Here is a 15,391-nt window from a genome sequence, read left to right on the forward strand (position 1 = left end):
TTTCGAGGGGCCGTTCCCATTTCCCGTGTTTCCTTCTCTTTTACGATTATTACTTGCAATGCGCAATTGACAATTTTCAATTAGGTGCCCGTTTTCTTTACAATAACGGCAAAACGTTCCGTCAGCAGAATTTGCTGGTTGATTAGGATTTGAACGGCAGTTTTTAGCTGTATGGCCCAAGTTATTACAAATTTGACAGATAATTCTGTTTTGATTATTAAGATTTGTTTGCTCGTTTTGTTTTTTCCAACAATTATTGGCAGAATGGCCCGGTCGGTCGCACCACTGGCAAATTATGGAGATCTTATTGTTAAAATTACTTATTTGGTTATTAGAATTATTTAGGCGGCAATTTTTTGCATTATGACCCGGTTTAAAACATAATTGACATTTTATGGTATTTTCCTGCACCATATTTATTGATCGTTGAGCTTGAGGATCACGTAATCGACACTTTTCTGCACTATGTCCGCGTTTTTTACAAATCTGGCAAATTAGGATTTCAGTGCCTAAATTATTTTGTTTAAAAGAGTCTGCCATTTGCATAAGTTTTCTACAATTAGCTGCTGAGTGGCCAATTTTAAAGCAAATTTGACAAATTCTGGAACGATTTTCCTGTACATTATTTCGGTCGGAGTTAGCAGGTCCATGTCGTAAATCTGTAATAGCACGAAGCTCTCTTTCTATCCGTAGGGCATCTGTTACAGTCGCTTGTACGTCTAAGTTTCGAGCGATCCTCTGCTCGATTTCGGGTTTTAGGCCTCGGATGAAACATTTACACATGTCTTTTTCTAAAGATGCTCGCACGTCGTGATCTGTTAACGCGTGTTCTGAACTACGATAGGTTTCTCGTATCTGTTTTCCTAAGAGTTTTACACGATTAGCATAAGTGACGACATCCTCGTCATTCTTTTGATATACGTTTCCTAATTCTCCCTGTAACTGATACACATTTTTAGATCCGCCGTAAATTTGTTTTAGATATTTAGTTAACTGAGCTACTGTTTCGAAATCTTGATCTCTAATTGTTCGTCGCGCCTCGCCTACTATTCGCGTTCGTAAAATTTTAGTAAATTGAGGCTCTGCTTCATGGGGCAACATAGACTTTGCCTCTTCGCATCCTTCGATAAAATAATTTAATGGGATATTTTTTCCGTCGAAAAATGGAACGGCTTCGACCGCGTATTTTAGGGTAGCAAACGGATTACCTTGCGCCATATTTTTCACCCTTTTACTGTCACTTGGACTTAGTTTAAAATTTAAGTGTTCGTTCTCACCACACGGTCTAATAGTCTCGTCACCAGAATCGTCGGAACCGTACTCGGGAGCACTAGGTTCCACTAAAAACGCTTCAATTTCAGGTTCGTTAGCGTTGAATTTAATTCGTTTAGGGACGCGAGCGGAGGAGGCTGCTGGAGTGGATGTGTGAAGTGTATCTAATGTATCTGATTTAGTTTTCTTTTTGTTTTTTATTGCGGCATTAAATTGTTCTTCTATTTTATCTTTATCGGAGTTAGACCTCGTTGTCATTCCTACCTCTCAAAAATTGCACTTTTCATCCCGGACGAGCCCCCAATTTTTATTCTTTCTATCAAGTCTGTTACGTCCTGATAGATGTAGAATTTTTTCGTTGGGCTCGGCGATCGACGTAAACGGACCTGACCGCACGAGCCGAGCGGCACGTTTAGGACTTGCGACGGGTCAGCGACTGGAAGAGTCGTTTTTACTCCGTCAACAAGTCAACCGCTCGTGGTTCCCTTTTTGGGTCAAGGAATTGAATCCCTATTACCCGGGGCGGAACCTTTGTGCGCAATTTGAGAGGGAAGGTGTGAGGGGGGTGACGAACGAGGAGGGTGTGGTTAAATGAAAAAGAACAAAAGTTTAATTTATTAAAGACAACATTTTAATTTGATTGAATTTATAATTAGGATACAAAAACTTAATTCTTAATCGCATATATTAATAATTTTATTTATGTATTCTTTACAAGTGTGTGTGTGTATGTGTGTGTGTGTGTGAGTGTTTTATTTTTCCGGAGGGAGGACAGAAGAAATAATAAAATAAAGAGAAATGAACTGACTTACTCGTTGCAGAGTAGTTTCGGATCGCGTTGAATATGTTCGGTGGTTCTGAGCAGGCGCCCCGTTGAGGGAAGGTGTTGTATAGGCGTCGGACCCTTTTGTAAACGAGTGGGCACCCTACTGCGGGATGGTGTCGTCAAGGTAATGGACCCTCTACTTGAGATGCACCACGAGATGGTCGCGACAAAGTATCAACTGATTTTACTCTTTGATTCGCGCCCCCGAACTACTCGAAAAACTGTTTCGAGAAACTGAGCTAAACGGAATAACTGCGCAAACTGCTTGAAAAACTGTGTGTGATTGTGTCCGGAGCCACCAGAACACGGGTTTTTATACTTTTTCTTTGGGGTAGATCCCTTTGGAAAATCTTAGGTTTTTGGAGCGGGGATCGAATAGGAATTAGTCTTGCGAGAAAATTTTTAATGTGGGGGAGGATGGCGTCATTTTTAGCTAATAGGATTGGGTTTAGATGACTAGGTTACTTGAAATGAGATAGGAAGAGGCCCTAACGAATAAGGAATAGCGTCGTTTCGGGTCCATATATGATGGGGGTAGGTTTTTGAGGTGGCGTAACCCGGTTGGTGTTAATTAGTATAGGTGGGGTGCATCTCAGTGTCTTAAGATCTGGGTGGGCGTAGTCTTTAGACCATACGATGGAATGATGGGTGGTCTATAGAAGTGCTTGCCCCGATTCTCGGCTTTCGGATTGGGTGGTTAAGAATCGGTATATAAGTTCGCAAAGCCTTGGGTCACTGATCTAATAAATTTGACAGTTTACGACTGTCGCGTGCCCTTGGTGTCGCGTGGAGAGTGCGACTAATGCATCTCGGTTTCCCAGACCTACTAAACACGTGCGCCGTATCAGGTGTCGCGCCTTCTCGGCATGCGACTGCGGTCATTCCCCGATCGTTACTCGGTAAAACCCTATCTACTAGCTAGAGTTCCCGTAGGTGGAATCCAAGAGTATGACTAGTTGGTGCCAGTTTTTTCTTTTTATCTCTTACTCTAACCGTCTGGAGTCGGTTAAGGACTCCAGCTACCGCGAAGTTTTGACTTTTACGGTTTTTCTGGCGACGATAGGCACGCTGAGCGGCCAAGGTATTTTGAAATATCCATGCTATTTTTCTCCGTGAGAAGATTCGAGCTCCTGGTGTCTCATGAGAAAAACAGCTCTGGCGTTATAATATTTCTTAAGAGTTTTGTTGGTTCCGCGTTTACTAGGTCTGGTATTTAATGAAAAGAAAAGAATCGTGTAGTCTGATCAGGACGTAACACATGAATGTAGGATTAATTTCTTGCCAAAGGAGTTTGGTACATTACGTAATCTTCAATACATTACATTATCCAGAAATTATATCATGTATACTACTCAATCTGCGTGGGAATGGTTAGAGCAAGCTCCTATGAAAAGTAATTTAAAATCATTGCAAATTTGTTATAATAACGTAAGTTACACTATCTATTTACACAGATATTGTAATATAAACCAATTGTCATATTAACTACTAATTAAAAGAATGAAGGTTTTATTTAAAAAATAAAAAAGTTACTTTATGTTTCTACCATTTATCATTATATTTATGAATTATTGCTATTTATAGTTACCTCAATTACCTTTGCAAATCACATGTTTGGAAGGTCTCATGATATTAAACATGAAAGGGAACAGAATCCGTTCTTTACCAAAAGAGTTTGGCAATTTGTTTCTTGTTGCTCTGGAACTATCGTATAATAATCTTGGAAGCTCTGAAGAATCTGCATGGGAATGGTTAATGCAAGCTCCCATTAGAAATAATTTAAGAAGATTTGACATAAGTCATAATTATGTAAGTTGTAATATCAAATTACTAAAATATCCATGATATTAACTAACAAAAATGAAATTATTTCTTAAAAAATGTGCTTAAAAATAAAACATTTAAATTACAATTACTTTTTATTGACAATGCATAAAAAGTCATCCATTATATTAATAAATTAACCTTATTTATACACGCAGAAAATATTATATCAAAAATTACTATGTACGGCAGTAACCGCGGTCCATGAAGCCGCGGACCGAAAATTTTTGCTATGTTTCACATGTGAAAAACATAGTAAAAATTTTTATAACTCTTTCTTTTCCGCGACTACTACCGTACATAGTAATTTTTTATATAAAATTTTCTCCGTGTACATTACTACATTACCATTACAAATTAATTGTATGGAAAACTTATAAGTCTTATTCTTATGCAAAAATAAGATCAAGTTCTTACCAAAAGAGTTAGGTACTTTGCCTCATCTTGTGCTTCTTAATCTCTCTTCCAATCACCTTGGAAAATCTGATTGCAATACGTGGGAATGGCTACACGGAGAAAGTTTTATATCAAAAATTACTATGTACGGTAGCCGCGCACCATGAAGGAATTATAAAAATTTTTACTATGTTTTTCACATGTGAAACATAGTAAAAATTTTCGGTCCGCGGCTTCATGGTCCACGGTTAATGCCGTATATAGTAATTTTTTATATAAAATTTTCTCCGTGTAGAGCAAGCTGCAATCAGAAATAAATTGCATGAATTAGATCTGTCGGAAAATCTGATAAGACTTGTACTATTTATTTAACAACACATAAAAAGAACCAAAATTATTATAAGAAAATAAAAAGGTTAGTTTATATTTATTATCTACTAATAAATTATAAAATTATTCGTTATTTCTAGTTAACGGAATTATCGCCACAAATTGGAAAACTAAATACTTTGTTTCTTTTAAACCTTAGATGCAATAAATTAGAATGTTTACCACAAAGTCTCGCAAGTCTAAGATATTTAAGTGTTCTTGATTTGTCCGACAATAATTTGTTATATTTACCAGGAAATATGGCACATTTATGTGCGGTTATAAATTTTACTGGGAATCCATTTAATTTAGATGACGATAGTGATGATGGTTTGACTACGAATTTGAAAGTGCCAAGTCTTGTGGATTGTTCAGCTGATGTTATCCTGAAATCTGGGTTTGTTGTTATTATTTCGACGTTCTTAATTATATTTAACTTTACTTTTGAAAAATATTGTGTAAGTTAAAATTATTTTAATATTTTTAGTAATCTTGAGGATTATAGATTAAATCGCACAAATAAATTATCCCAACAAATGATCAGATATTTGGGAAATGAAAAATATTGCTTCTATTGTGCAACTCCATGTTTTCGTTATTATGGAAAGCGCTTCATAAATTATCTTGAGTATGAGAAAATACTGGATGACTGGATTACTTTTATGACGGAACGACATACAATTGAGAATGCAAAGTTTGAATGTTACGCTTGTTCATCAAATTGTGCTCAAAGATTAAGATTCATTATGTTTGAATTAGTATTTTATTAATATTTGATTAGTTTATTCGACTTAAAATTTATAAAATATAATCTATATAAAGATATCTGATATAACCGACATCAAAACTTTTAAATTTTATATAATTATTGACGAGAATGCACATAATTTATCGATATTCGTCGATATTATCATTTTATATATAAAATTTGAAACACAAAATTATGTAGAGGAAGGTGAGGTAAGACGGACCGCGGGGTAAAATGGTCCATTTGCTAGATCTTATTAGTAAGTACCTCTATCTGCTGGATAAACATAAAATTAATTTCCTTTTTGATGCTTTTTAACTGTTTAAAAATTACGTCATTATATCATAAGACTATCGTGAGTTATTTATAAAGAAACGTCAAATTCTTGCAAATAGATCTCGTGATCTAATTTTTTAGTATTGCATTTTAAGTGACTAAGATTGCAAAACTTAATATTTTTAAATTTTTCTACAAGTTCCATATTTCTGGTTATTTAGAAGTAATATTTCATCAGTTACATTTAAAAAATAATTTTGATACAGGTAAATAAAAATAAGATAATATTAATGTTGTTATGTGGGGTAAAATGGACCAATTTAAATGGGGTAAAACGGATCAATTTATATATTTGTTCTACTTATATTTTCTACTTATACTTTCTACTTATAGTTTTCTGCTTATATATTTGCTCTGATTTAAGAAATATTTTACATCTTATTTTTTTTACTGGAAAAAGCTATGAAAAATAAAAAACGCACTATTAAAAGTAGAAGAAACTTGAAATTTGTTGAAAATAATGTCTCCAAATAAAAACAAATTTTATAATAATTATTTATTTTATTTACATGCTTTATTTTAAAATGTTATATTTAATGTTATATTTAATATAAACGTTAAAAATTATAAAGATTATAATTATTTTAAAGATTTGTGTGTATAATAAAATAATTAATGTTAAATTAATTTCTATTCTTATTCAAAAATATTTAATAAATAATATATAGTTTTGATTTTGAGTTGATCAGTTAAATTATTTCTTAATTCATATTATTTTGGCTTGGTCCATTTTACCCCACCTATGGGGTAAAACGAACCAAAATTAAGTTTTTAAAAATCTTAATAATAATTCAAACTTTTGCAAATTTTGAAAATTTAACATTATAATCTTATAATAAACATTCTACAGTTTCTTTATGCTAAATTTCAGTTCTTTTTTGTCATTAATATAAAAAATATAGCCATTTTCGCTTAGGGGGTCCGTCTTACACCACCTTCCCCTATATATTTTAGTGATAGCATGCATGTTAAGTAGATACAAAATATTAATACGTTTAATCGACATATTTTTAAGACTTAATATTAAATGCATTATTTTTCATGAAAATACATATAATATGCAACGATTTGTGACATTAAGAATATATTTCTTAAAAAACTGAGTAATGATTTTGTTATTTTAATTTTTGCATTTTAACAAAGTTAGGTGTGCTAATAGAAAAATTTAATAAATTTTTTTTTTACATATAAATATGTTTACATATCATTTATTTACGTTTACAAGTTTTTTATAATGTCTCTCTCTTTCTCTCTCTCTCTCTCTCTCTCTCTCTTCTTTTTTTGTTGTCTTTTCTTATCGTAATTATATTTTTATAGGAAAAAATTTTTTTTGTGACTTTTTATATATTTATTGAAGAAATTAATAAATATTGTCGTTGGTAATACTCGATGTATTTGGAGAAAACAGTTGAATTAATTCAAAGATTCTTAACGAACGTACCATTATTGATATTATCGAATGGAGTAAAAAAGTCTCTCAAGTGCAGCATAGTGTTATAATCACTTCGATAAAATTTTTAAATTAAAGTTGCATTTCATACAATCGTATATTCTTTTCTTATTATTTAATATTACGCAAACAAACATATAATTGAGATTATATTTCTCGAGCTTTATCGTAAGTATCATAAGGTCCCAAAATTTTATGATGATTGGAAACGTTCCAATCATTTCCAGGCTTCAGCTTTTTTTTTATTGCATTAGTCATATTATATTTAGATGATGAATATGCAAATGTTTTTTGCAAAAAGTTTATCCAATAGTTAGGAACAATTTGGCAATATTGGTCCCAAAATACAACGCAATACATCTAAAATAAAATATTGATTGAGTAATAGTAAGTATTTAAAGAAATAAATAGAAGGAGTAATCTTCTTAATATATAATTAAAACATTATTTTATTTTCTAAAATATTGTTGTGCTTAGAATTTTTAATAACGATAAAATTTACTATAAATTTATAATAAATTAAAAAATTTTTAAATATTTTCAAAAATTAGAAATTATCTTTCGTGACATCATTAGCATCATATATATATATAATTATCATTGATATTATTTATGTAATATAATTATTTATTATAAATATTTTTTTATTTTACAGCATTTTAATTGCTTACTTCAATTATCAGTATGTATAATGGGAATTATACAGAAAGTTACTTTGTAAGGAAGTCGCATTGCTTTAGCGCTTATTTTACTGACTGGATATATGCCAATTTCGGACCATATATTTCTGATGTGAATTCCCAACTGCCGTGAATCGCATGGATATAAAGGAATATTCGATGAATTTTGTAATGTTTTTCCAACTATTACTATTTCTCCATTTCTTTTACCAATATATTCAATCATGACAATATGCTTATGATCAATATAACAATAAGCGTCAGCTTCTCTTATACAAGACAATGAAAAATTTTTGAATTTTATTTCCCGGTAGGAATATGTACATCCAAATAATAATTCTTTATTCCTGGAATTCAGAAGAATGGGATATTGTTGATACTCATATATAATATCTCTTCCATTGTATGATTTTTCCATTAAACGTCTGTGTAATTGTTGTAAAGGTTGTGCACTTTTTCGAAGCATCTTCTTCATCTCTTTAAAATAATTTTCAAATGGAAACGCACTGAACATATCTAAACATCCATAGTTTTGAACATCTTTGTGCAAATGTATCAAGTTATGTACATTGTAAGTAATGTATTGTTCACCATACAAAAGCTTGTATGCTTGTACAAAGTGTATTAGCAATTCATTTGCATATTTGTTATTATACTTGCAATCAGTAGGATTACACAAAATACTAATTGCACAATGTAAAACATAAAAATGCCTCAGGTAATCATTTGGTAAATATGACGTCAAAGTTACCAAGCCTGTGTATAGAAGAAACAATCTGAATTTCGTCGCTTTCCAGCGATCCAATTCATTCAATCCTCTCGGTTTTCTTGAAAATTCTTTAGGTATATACGGTATTAACTGTTTCAAATCATCTGACAATTTATGAATTTCAGAAGCAGACAGTTTAACATTCCTTATACCTGTAATCCATAATTTTGTAAGTTTTTTCATTACACCAAGACAAACCAGATGCATGTAGTCTAAAGGAAATTGTGTAACCATTTTCAAGGCTATGTTTTCAAAAGGTGAATTATCTAAATGATGATCTTCATTTTGCCGCAACAAAAATGTTTCGTCAGTACGTAATGGAGCATTTTTGTTTAAAAATAACATCCGACCATTTATCCATTCACCTTCTTCTTCACATTTATCACATCCATAATATCCGGTATGGCTTTTTATACATTTCATAAATGCTCTTGCCGGGGCGTCGCATATTACGGTATTTATCAAAATTTCATAATTTTTTCCTTCATAATTAAATCCTTCTTCTTCAATTTCAGTATATTCTTCAATAAAATTATCAATAATTTCATCAGGTTTTCCAGGTTTACAATATCCATGATAAACTCCAATGACAAAAGGTTCTTCTCTATAATCTATGTGAACAATTTGTCCTAAAAGTGGCCAAAACTGTGCTTTGGAACTTTTTGCCAGTGGTAAACCGTCAATGCCTAAATTGATCCTGATTGGATTTTCAATATTAACAGATCTAGTGTGTTTCAAATGATCTTCCAATGCTCTTTTCAATCCGTGGTAATAATAAGTTCCAGAAGCAGTATTAATCATTGATGTTGTTTGTGGTGTTTGCAACAACGTTCGAGCTTCAGTTGGAAGATCTTCATGTCCATAAGCTTTGAGACCTTTTAGCAATTTAGTAATGGCTACATGAGTAATATTATTTTCAATACTCCAACTCCGTAGAAATTCTCGTAGTGTTGCTTCTTTTTGTGGATAACAATTCAAAACTTCATCGTTATGTTTATCATCTAAATCTGACTCCACGTCAGAATCTTCAGAATAAGAATCAATCCCAAAATCTTCAACATCTTGAGATACATCATTCTCCATCGAAATGTTACGAATATCAATATTTTTGTGAGACTCTCCTTGAGGATTCTCATTCTCAATTTCTTTATTATTTGTTTCATTAATTGTAAACTTCTTGTCTATTTCTTGTCGTCGACGCCATTGTTGGGAACGACTCAAATGTTCATAGTTTTTCCTCTTCGGCATATCACAATATTTCTTAAAAGAGTATTTACAAAATTAAAATGTTTCGTACCGTGTGTTTACAAAATAAAAATTTTTCCAAAATTAATTTTTCAACAAATCGTTAAAATTCTTCTCTCATAAAAAAAAGTTTAAGTTAAAAAAGTTAAAGTTCTCTCATTAAATATAACAGTCTCTTGTTCATTCATCACAACTGTTTCAGATTGTAATGTCAGAAGCGAGAAAATACATAATAAAAATTATTTTTTATTATTGCTAAATATATTCAAGTAAAAATATTTTTTATTAAAACAATGTAATCAATAGAACTGAGTAATAAAAAAATCGAAAACTATTTTTTTGTTTTATAGAGGAATTAAATAATATTTTTTGGTATATACATGTACATATACAGTCAAATACTCATATATTTTTGTGTCAGACAATCGATTCCTCAGAGCAACGCAATAGTTTAAAGAGAAATTTTCTTTCAACTTTTCAAAAATATCAAAAATATCAAAAAATTGTGTTAAGATTGAATGGCCCGTTTTTTTGCGGTTGAGTGTATTTTTTTAATTTCATAGAAAGGACCAAAAATGACATACGGAACGGTTTCCAAGTACATGAAAAAAATTGAAGACATTTGTAAATAAGTGAATGAAACGCTATTTCGATGTAAAAAACGTTGTTGACCTGCCGGATCGTGACTCTGTGCAAAAAACAATGAAAAAGCAAGACGCAATGATTTTAAAGATGTTTCAAAAGAATCCCCGTTTATTATTGCATAGCGGACAAACGGCTTTGTGCAAAAAAGTGTCATGTGATACTACAAGAAGGCGTTTACAGGCTCATAGTGTGAAATTTCGTAGGACAGTGAAGAAACCGCTACTGTCTGCAAACTACGTCGAGAAAAGGCTCGCTTGGGCGAAAGAAAATTTGGACCGTGATTAGGACAATGTTATTTTTTCGGATGAAGCTTTTTTTTTGGCAAATTCTTCTATTAATCGTGCAAGTTTAAGCTCCGAGGGAAGAATATTTATACTGTTAAGCAGTTAGTTCGACAGATTAAATTTATATAGAAATATTTGTCTTAAAATTGTGCTATAACATTGGCAGAAAGTATACCTCGGAGATGCCAGGCAATTATTGATAATGGAGGTGATAGGACAATTTATTAATAAAGCGTCATAATCTATATCATGCCCAATCTGTGTTTTTCTTTTCAATTAAGTTAAATATTCAATTTCAATTCATTATCCCAAATCGTTTTCGAGTTTCTCTGTACACGCTTTTGTGAAACAGACTGCATATATAGATGTAATATTTATATATATAATATTTATTTTATAATATCCATGACAATAGAATTTTTTAAACTTTATACATATATAAATACCTTTGTTTCTCGATACTAAAATATTTTTTTCTTGTGATGAAAATGTAGAGCGCCTGAAGAACGACTGGAAAAGAAGATCCCTAAAACAGCTTTCATTTGTCATGACTGTTGGAGAGCAACGGTTGTTAGGAAGAGCGATTATATAGTGTGTCCAAAACGTATTTATCAAGACTGTGGTAACAGTCATTTGTTAAGAGCAGTTGGAACTTATATAATTATAACCATGTTGAATATCTTGTTTCTTAAGATGCCTGCAAAGTTTACTACATACATAAACAGACATAATATCGTGCAACAATAAATTATACTTTGTAATTTTTATAATTGATTACTAATTGATATTAATTACTAATTGATATTTAACAGATATATACACTATTAAACTTCACAGATTATAAATTTAAATAACAATGCAACTAACAGTTTAAAAATATAGTATTTTTAAATATTATTTCAAAGCACTTACATAAAAAACTGTGATCCATTAGTATTTCTACCACGGTTTGCCATTGATAATAAAAATGGCTTATTATGTTTCACGATAAAATTTTTATCTACAAAAATTGCAATTTTTAAGTAGTAATCAAAGATAATATACTTTAATTGTATTCTTTGTAAATTCATACATTAAATCAAGTCTACGGTATTAAAATAATAAAATTACCTGCAAATGTTTCACCATAAATTGATTCGCCACTTGTTCCATTATCTATTGAAAAATCTCCACCTTGAATTAAAAAATCCTTCACAACTTCATGAAATACAATGCCTTTATAATGCAACGGTTTGTATGTTGTTTTTCCAGTCCTTTTTCTCTACTACACAAAGCGCAAAAATTTTCGTACGTTATAGGATAGATAACTGAGAAAAGCTCTAAGACTATTCAGACCATGGGCAATCCACCCACTTCGATGTCAAAGAATACTCTCATATTGACATTAGCCATGTTGTGTTGTACTATAACAACAAAATATGATTAAGGGGACTTTGATTTTTATAATATTTGTTAAATATATTCATAAAATTATAGATATGTACACGTACACACACACACACACACGCGCGCGCGCACACACCATATTCACAAATTTGATGTTATATCTTGTACAATACTAAAGCTGCGTAGTAAATTAAAATGTAAGCAATCAATGTAATGTAAAACTCCAAGCAGTCCTCGAGAGACAAAATGAACAAGGCTTACAATTTGCTATGCGGCTTTGGCATTGTACAAGATATAACCTCAAATTTGTGAATATGGTGTGTGTGTGTATGTGTGTGTAATTTTATGAATATTTAACAAATATTATAAAAATGAAATATAATTCTATAAAATGTCTTACAAAAGTTATGTTAAAAAAGAAAATTACTTTTGTTCTCTATCGAATACGCGTCCGCCTAGGATCGTGGTCGGCGGAAATAGAGACCGAACCATCGTGGCACCGTCGCGCGCCACCTCGAAATTGGAAATCGGAACCAGAATCGGAATCAAAATAAATGTTATGCCCGCATAATTTTAATAATTAGAGCAACACATCTATTGTATTATACGTATGATCTGTATTATATAACACTTAATTATATTTTGTTTACTAGAAATAATAATTTAAAGACATATTTTTAGATGTCTTTAAGATATAATAGATATCTTTTAGAAACGCCTTAAAGACATATTTTAAGAGAAATCATTTAGATATCTTTAATATGTCTATTAAAAATATATTAAAGATATCTTTTAAGAGATCTTTTAGATGTCTATAGATATCTTTTAGATATTCTATAAAGATATCTTCAACAAAACTTTTTTAGACATCTTTTAAATAACTTCTAGATATCTTTTAGAAATATCTTGAAGACATCTTGAATAAAATATCTTTTCGATGTCTACAAGATTTCGATGTTTACTGGGAAATACCTGTTTTATAATGTTAAATTCATGACTTACAAGATGCCAAGATGTTTTTTAAATATATATTCATAAGTAATGTATATTTATCTCAAATAGCACAGTGAATTTGTTAAGTATTCTTCAAATTTTATTCTTTTCATTGTAATTCTTTAGAAATTCATAAAAGAATACTATAAGAATGATTCAGGAACTCAAATAGCACATGTTCTTTTCAGAAACGTTTCACAAATGTTTCTTTAAAACGTTTCATAACGGTTCTTAAAAGCGTTTCTCATTGATCAATCTGAAGGGGTAAAATGTCAATCTGAGGGTGCGGTCGAGTTAGGCCGGTTCTACAATAAGTTGCAAATACTCCGTCGCCAGTCGCGAATGCTCCGTCTTACTAAAAATAACTAGAAATAGCGCTTTCCAATTAGTAGTTGTCATCCTTCGCGACCGGTGACGGGGCATTTGCAACTTATTATAGAACCAGCTTTTATGCTACAAATGCTTTGAAGCGTCGACTGCAGTCAATTTAGCACTTCGAAACATTTCAATGATATAAATGACGTCACTGAAACGTCATAAATATTCTCTACCATTTCGCTTTCAATGCTGCAGCCGGAGAGGTAGTACGACTGAAGCGTTTTTTGAATTTTCGTAAATTGCGGGAAATTGTGTCGACTGTCGACTAAACAACATACATGTGTAACTTCGAAGTTGCACAAAATGCACAGTTGAAGGAGATTACATTAAAAACCGAATTTGTTTTCCACGCTTTGGCGCACCGCAAAGAACAGATAAAAATTTTAAAAATAAAACTGATGAATCATATCATAAAGACGGCATTACATGCAATCTATTGGAAATACCAAATTTTGGCCCCGTTACGAATGTACCCGAAGATTACATGCATCTAGTTTGTTTGGGAGTTACTCGTAAATCGTTAAACCTATGGTGACTTAAAATATCGTCTTCGACTTCTTATACAGCAGCAAATATCAGCACGCTTAGAAAACGAGTTGTTACCATGCCTTCCAATTGAATTTGGACGAAAACCAAAGTCGCTAAGATATGCTAGAATGTGGAAAGCTACGGAATATCGCCAATTCTTGTTGTACACGGGCCCTATAGCTTTAAAATCAAAGTTGCGATCTGATCTGTATAATCATTTTGTATCTTTGCACGTGGCTGTAAGAATAATGTGCTGTGAAAAATTACACTCTCTTTTACCATATACACAACAGCTGCTAGAACATTATGTTTCTTCTTTCGCAAAATTGTATGGAAATCACAATGTCTCGCACAATGTCCACGGGCTCGTACACCTTGTCGAGGATGTCGAAAAGTTTGGTCCTTTAGATGGTTTTAGCGCATATAAATTTGAAAATTATATGCAGACATTGAAAAGATTTGTAAGAAAACCCAATCAGCCCTTACAGCAAATTGTACGACGAATAGCTGAAATGGAAAACAACACAGTTATCATTAAGGCTTCGGTGGAAACTGAATTCAAAGTTGATCTCAAATCAAAGCATAACACTGGACCTCTTATTGCACATTGTAGTGACCCCCAATACAAATGTATAAGACGTGGAAATGTGACGCTAAAGGCAGGCAACAATGCAAATTGCTGCTGTGGTTTAAGTTGTGGGAAAATTGTTCTTATAGAAAACATAGCATATTGTTTGCAACTAAAGAGTTTCGTAATTATAGGACGAGAATTTCTTCATCGAGATGACGTTTATAAACAACCTTGCAACTCTTCATTAATTGGAATATATGCAGTACATACTCTATCAGAATTACAAATATGGTCTTTACAAAAAGTTGTCATGAAATATGTCAAAATTACACTTGCAAAAAACAATTTTGCTGTATTTCCTTTATTGCATACTGATATAAATGCCATTTGAATGTAGATCTCCAAAAATAATGTCACCGTCGGAACATGATTATTATGCCGTCATCGAGTTTTCCGATGGATTGCAACTAATACCAAGCAATTGGTTAAATGAAGACATGTCAATGGCTCGATGGCCCACTTTGACAAATGTACAGCGCTACGAAAAGGCTATTCGGAACATGGAACCACCTAAGGAATTATGGACGAACATTCCAGTTATAAAAATAATAGCCAAGGATTGTAAGTATAAATTCTTAATAACTTATGCAATATATTGCACATTCTTCTTCTTTGACGCAGATTTTTTATT

The 15,391-nt window shown here is 31.9% G+C and overlaps 1 protein-coding gene and 1 long non-coding RNA gene across 12 annotated transcripts; both read right to left on the reverse strand.

Annotated features, from left to right (window-relative positions):
* Window positions 1–3,153: 3,153 nt before the first annotated feature.
* Window positions 3,154–5,809, reverse strand: LOC136997034 (uncharacterized). Its single transcript, XR_010887845.1, has 2 exons — window positions 4,340–5,809; window positions 3,154–3,836 (listed from the first exon to the last, which is right to left on the reverse strand). It is a non-coding gene; the product is annotated as an uncharacterized lncRNA (long non-coding RNA).
* Window positions 5,810–7,892: 2,083 nt separating this feature from the next.
* LOC136997032 (uncharacterized) lies at window positions 7,893–12,997 on the reverse strand. 11 transcript variants are annotated; one of them, XM_067347165.1, is made up of 6 exons: window positions 12,658–12,996; window positions 12,136–12,247; window positions 11,955–12,017; window positions 11,757–11,844; window positions 11,291–11,541; window positions 7,893–9,930 (listed from the first exon to the last, which is right to left on the reverse strand). In XM_067347165.1, the coding sequence occupies exon 6, from the start codon at window positions 9,916–9,918 to the stop codon at window positions 7,894–7,896; it is 2,025 nt and encodes a 674-aa protein (XP_067203266.1). In that variant the 5' UTR covers window positions 9,919–9,930; window positions 11,291–11,541; window positions 11,757–11,844; window positions 11,955–12,017; window positions 12,136–12,247; window positions 12,658–12,996; the 3' UTR covers window position 7,893. The 11 variants fall into 11 exon arrangements, with proteins under 11 accessions (XP_067203266.1, XP_067203264.1, XP_067203269.1 ...); XM_067347163.1 differs by having other exon boundaries at window positions 11,291–11,354; window positions 11,955–12,247; window positions 12,658–12,997; XM_067347168.1 differs by lacking the exon at window positions 12,136–12,247.
* Window positions 12,998–15,391: the final 2,394 nt, after the last annotated feature.

Source organism: Linepithema humile, chromosome 1 (assembly GCF_040581485.1).
Source record: "Linepithema humile isolate Giens D197 chromosome 1, Lhum_UNIL_v1.0, whole genome shotgun sequence".
Lineage (NCBI taxonomy): Eukaryota > Metazoa > Arthropoda > Insecta > Hymenoptera > Formicidae > Linepithema > Linepithema humile.

Excerpts from the sequence above, each read along its gene's own strand:
- LOC136997032 (XM_067347163.1), bottom strand. The coding sequence starts at position 9,918 with ATGCCGAAGAGGAAAAACTATGAACATTTGAGTCGTTCCCAACAATGG.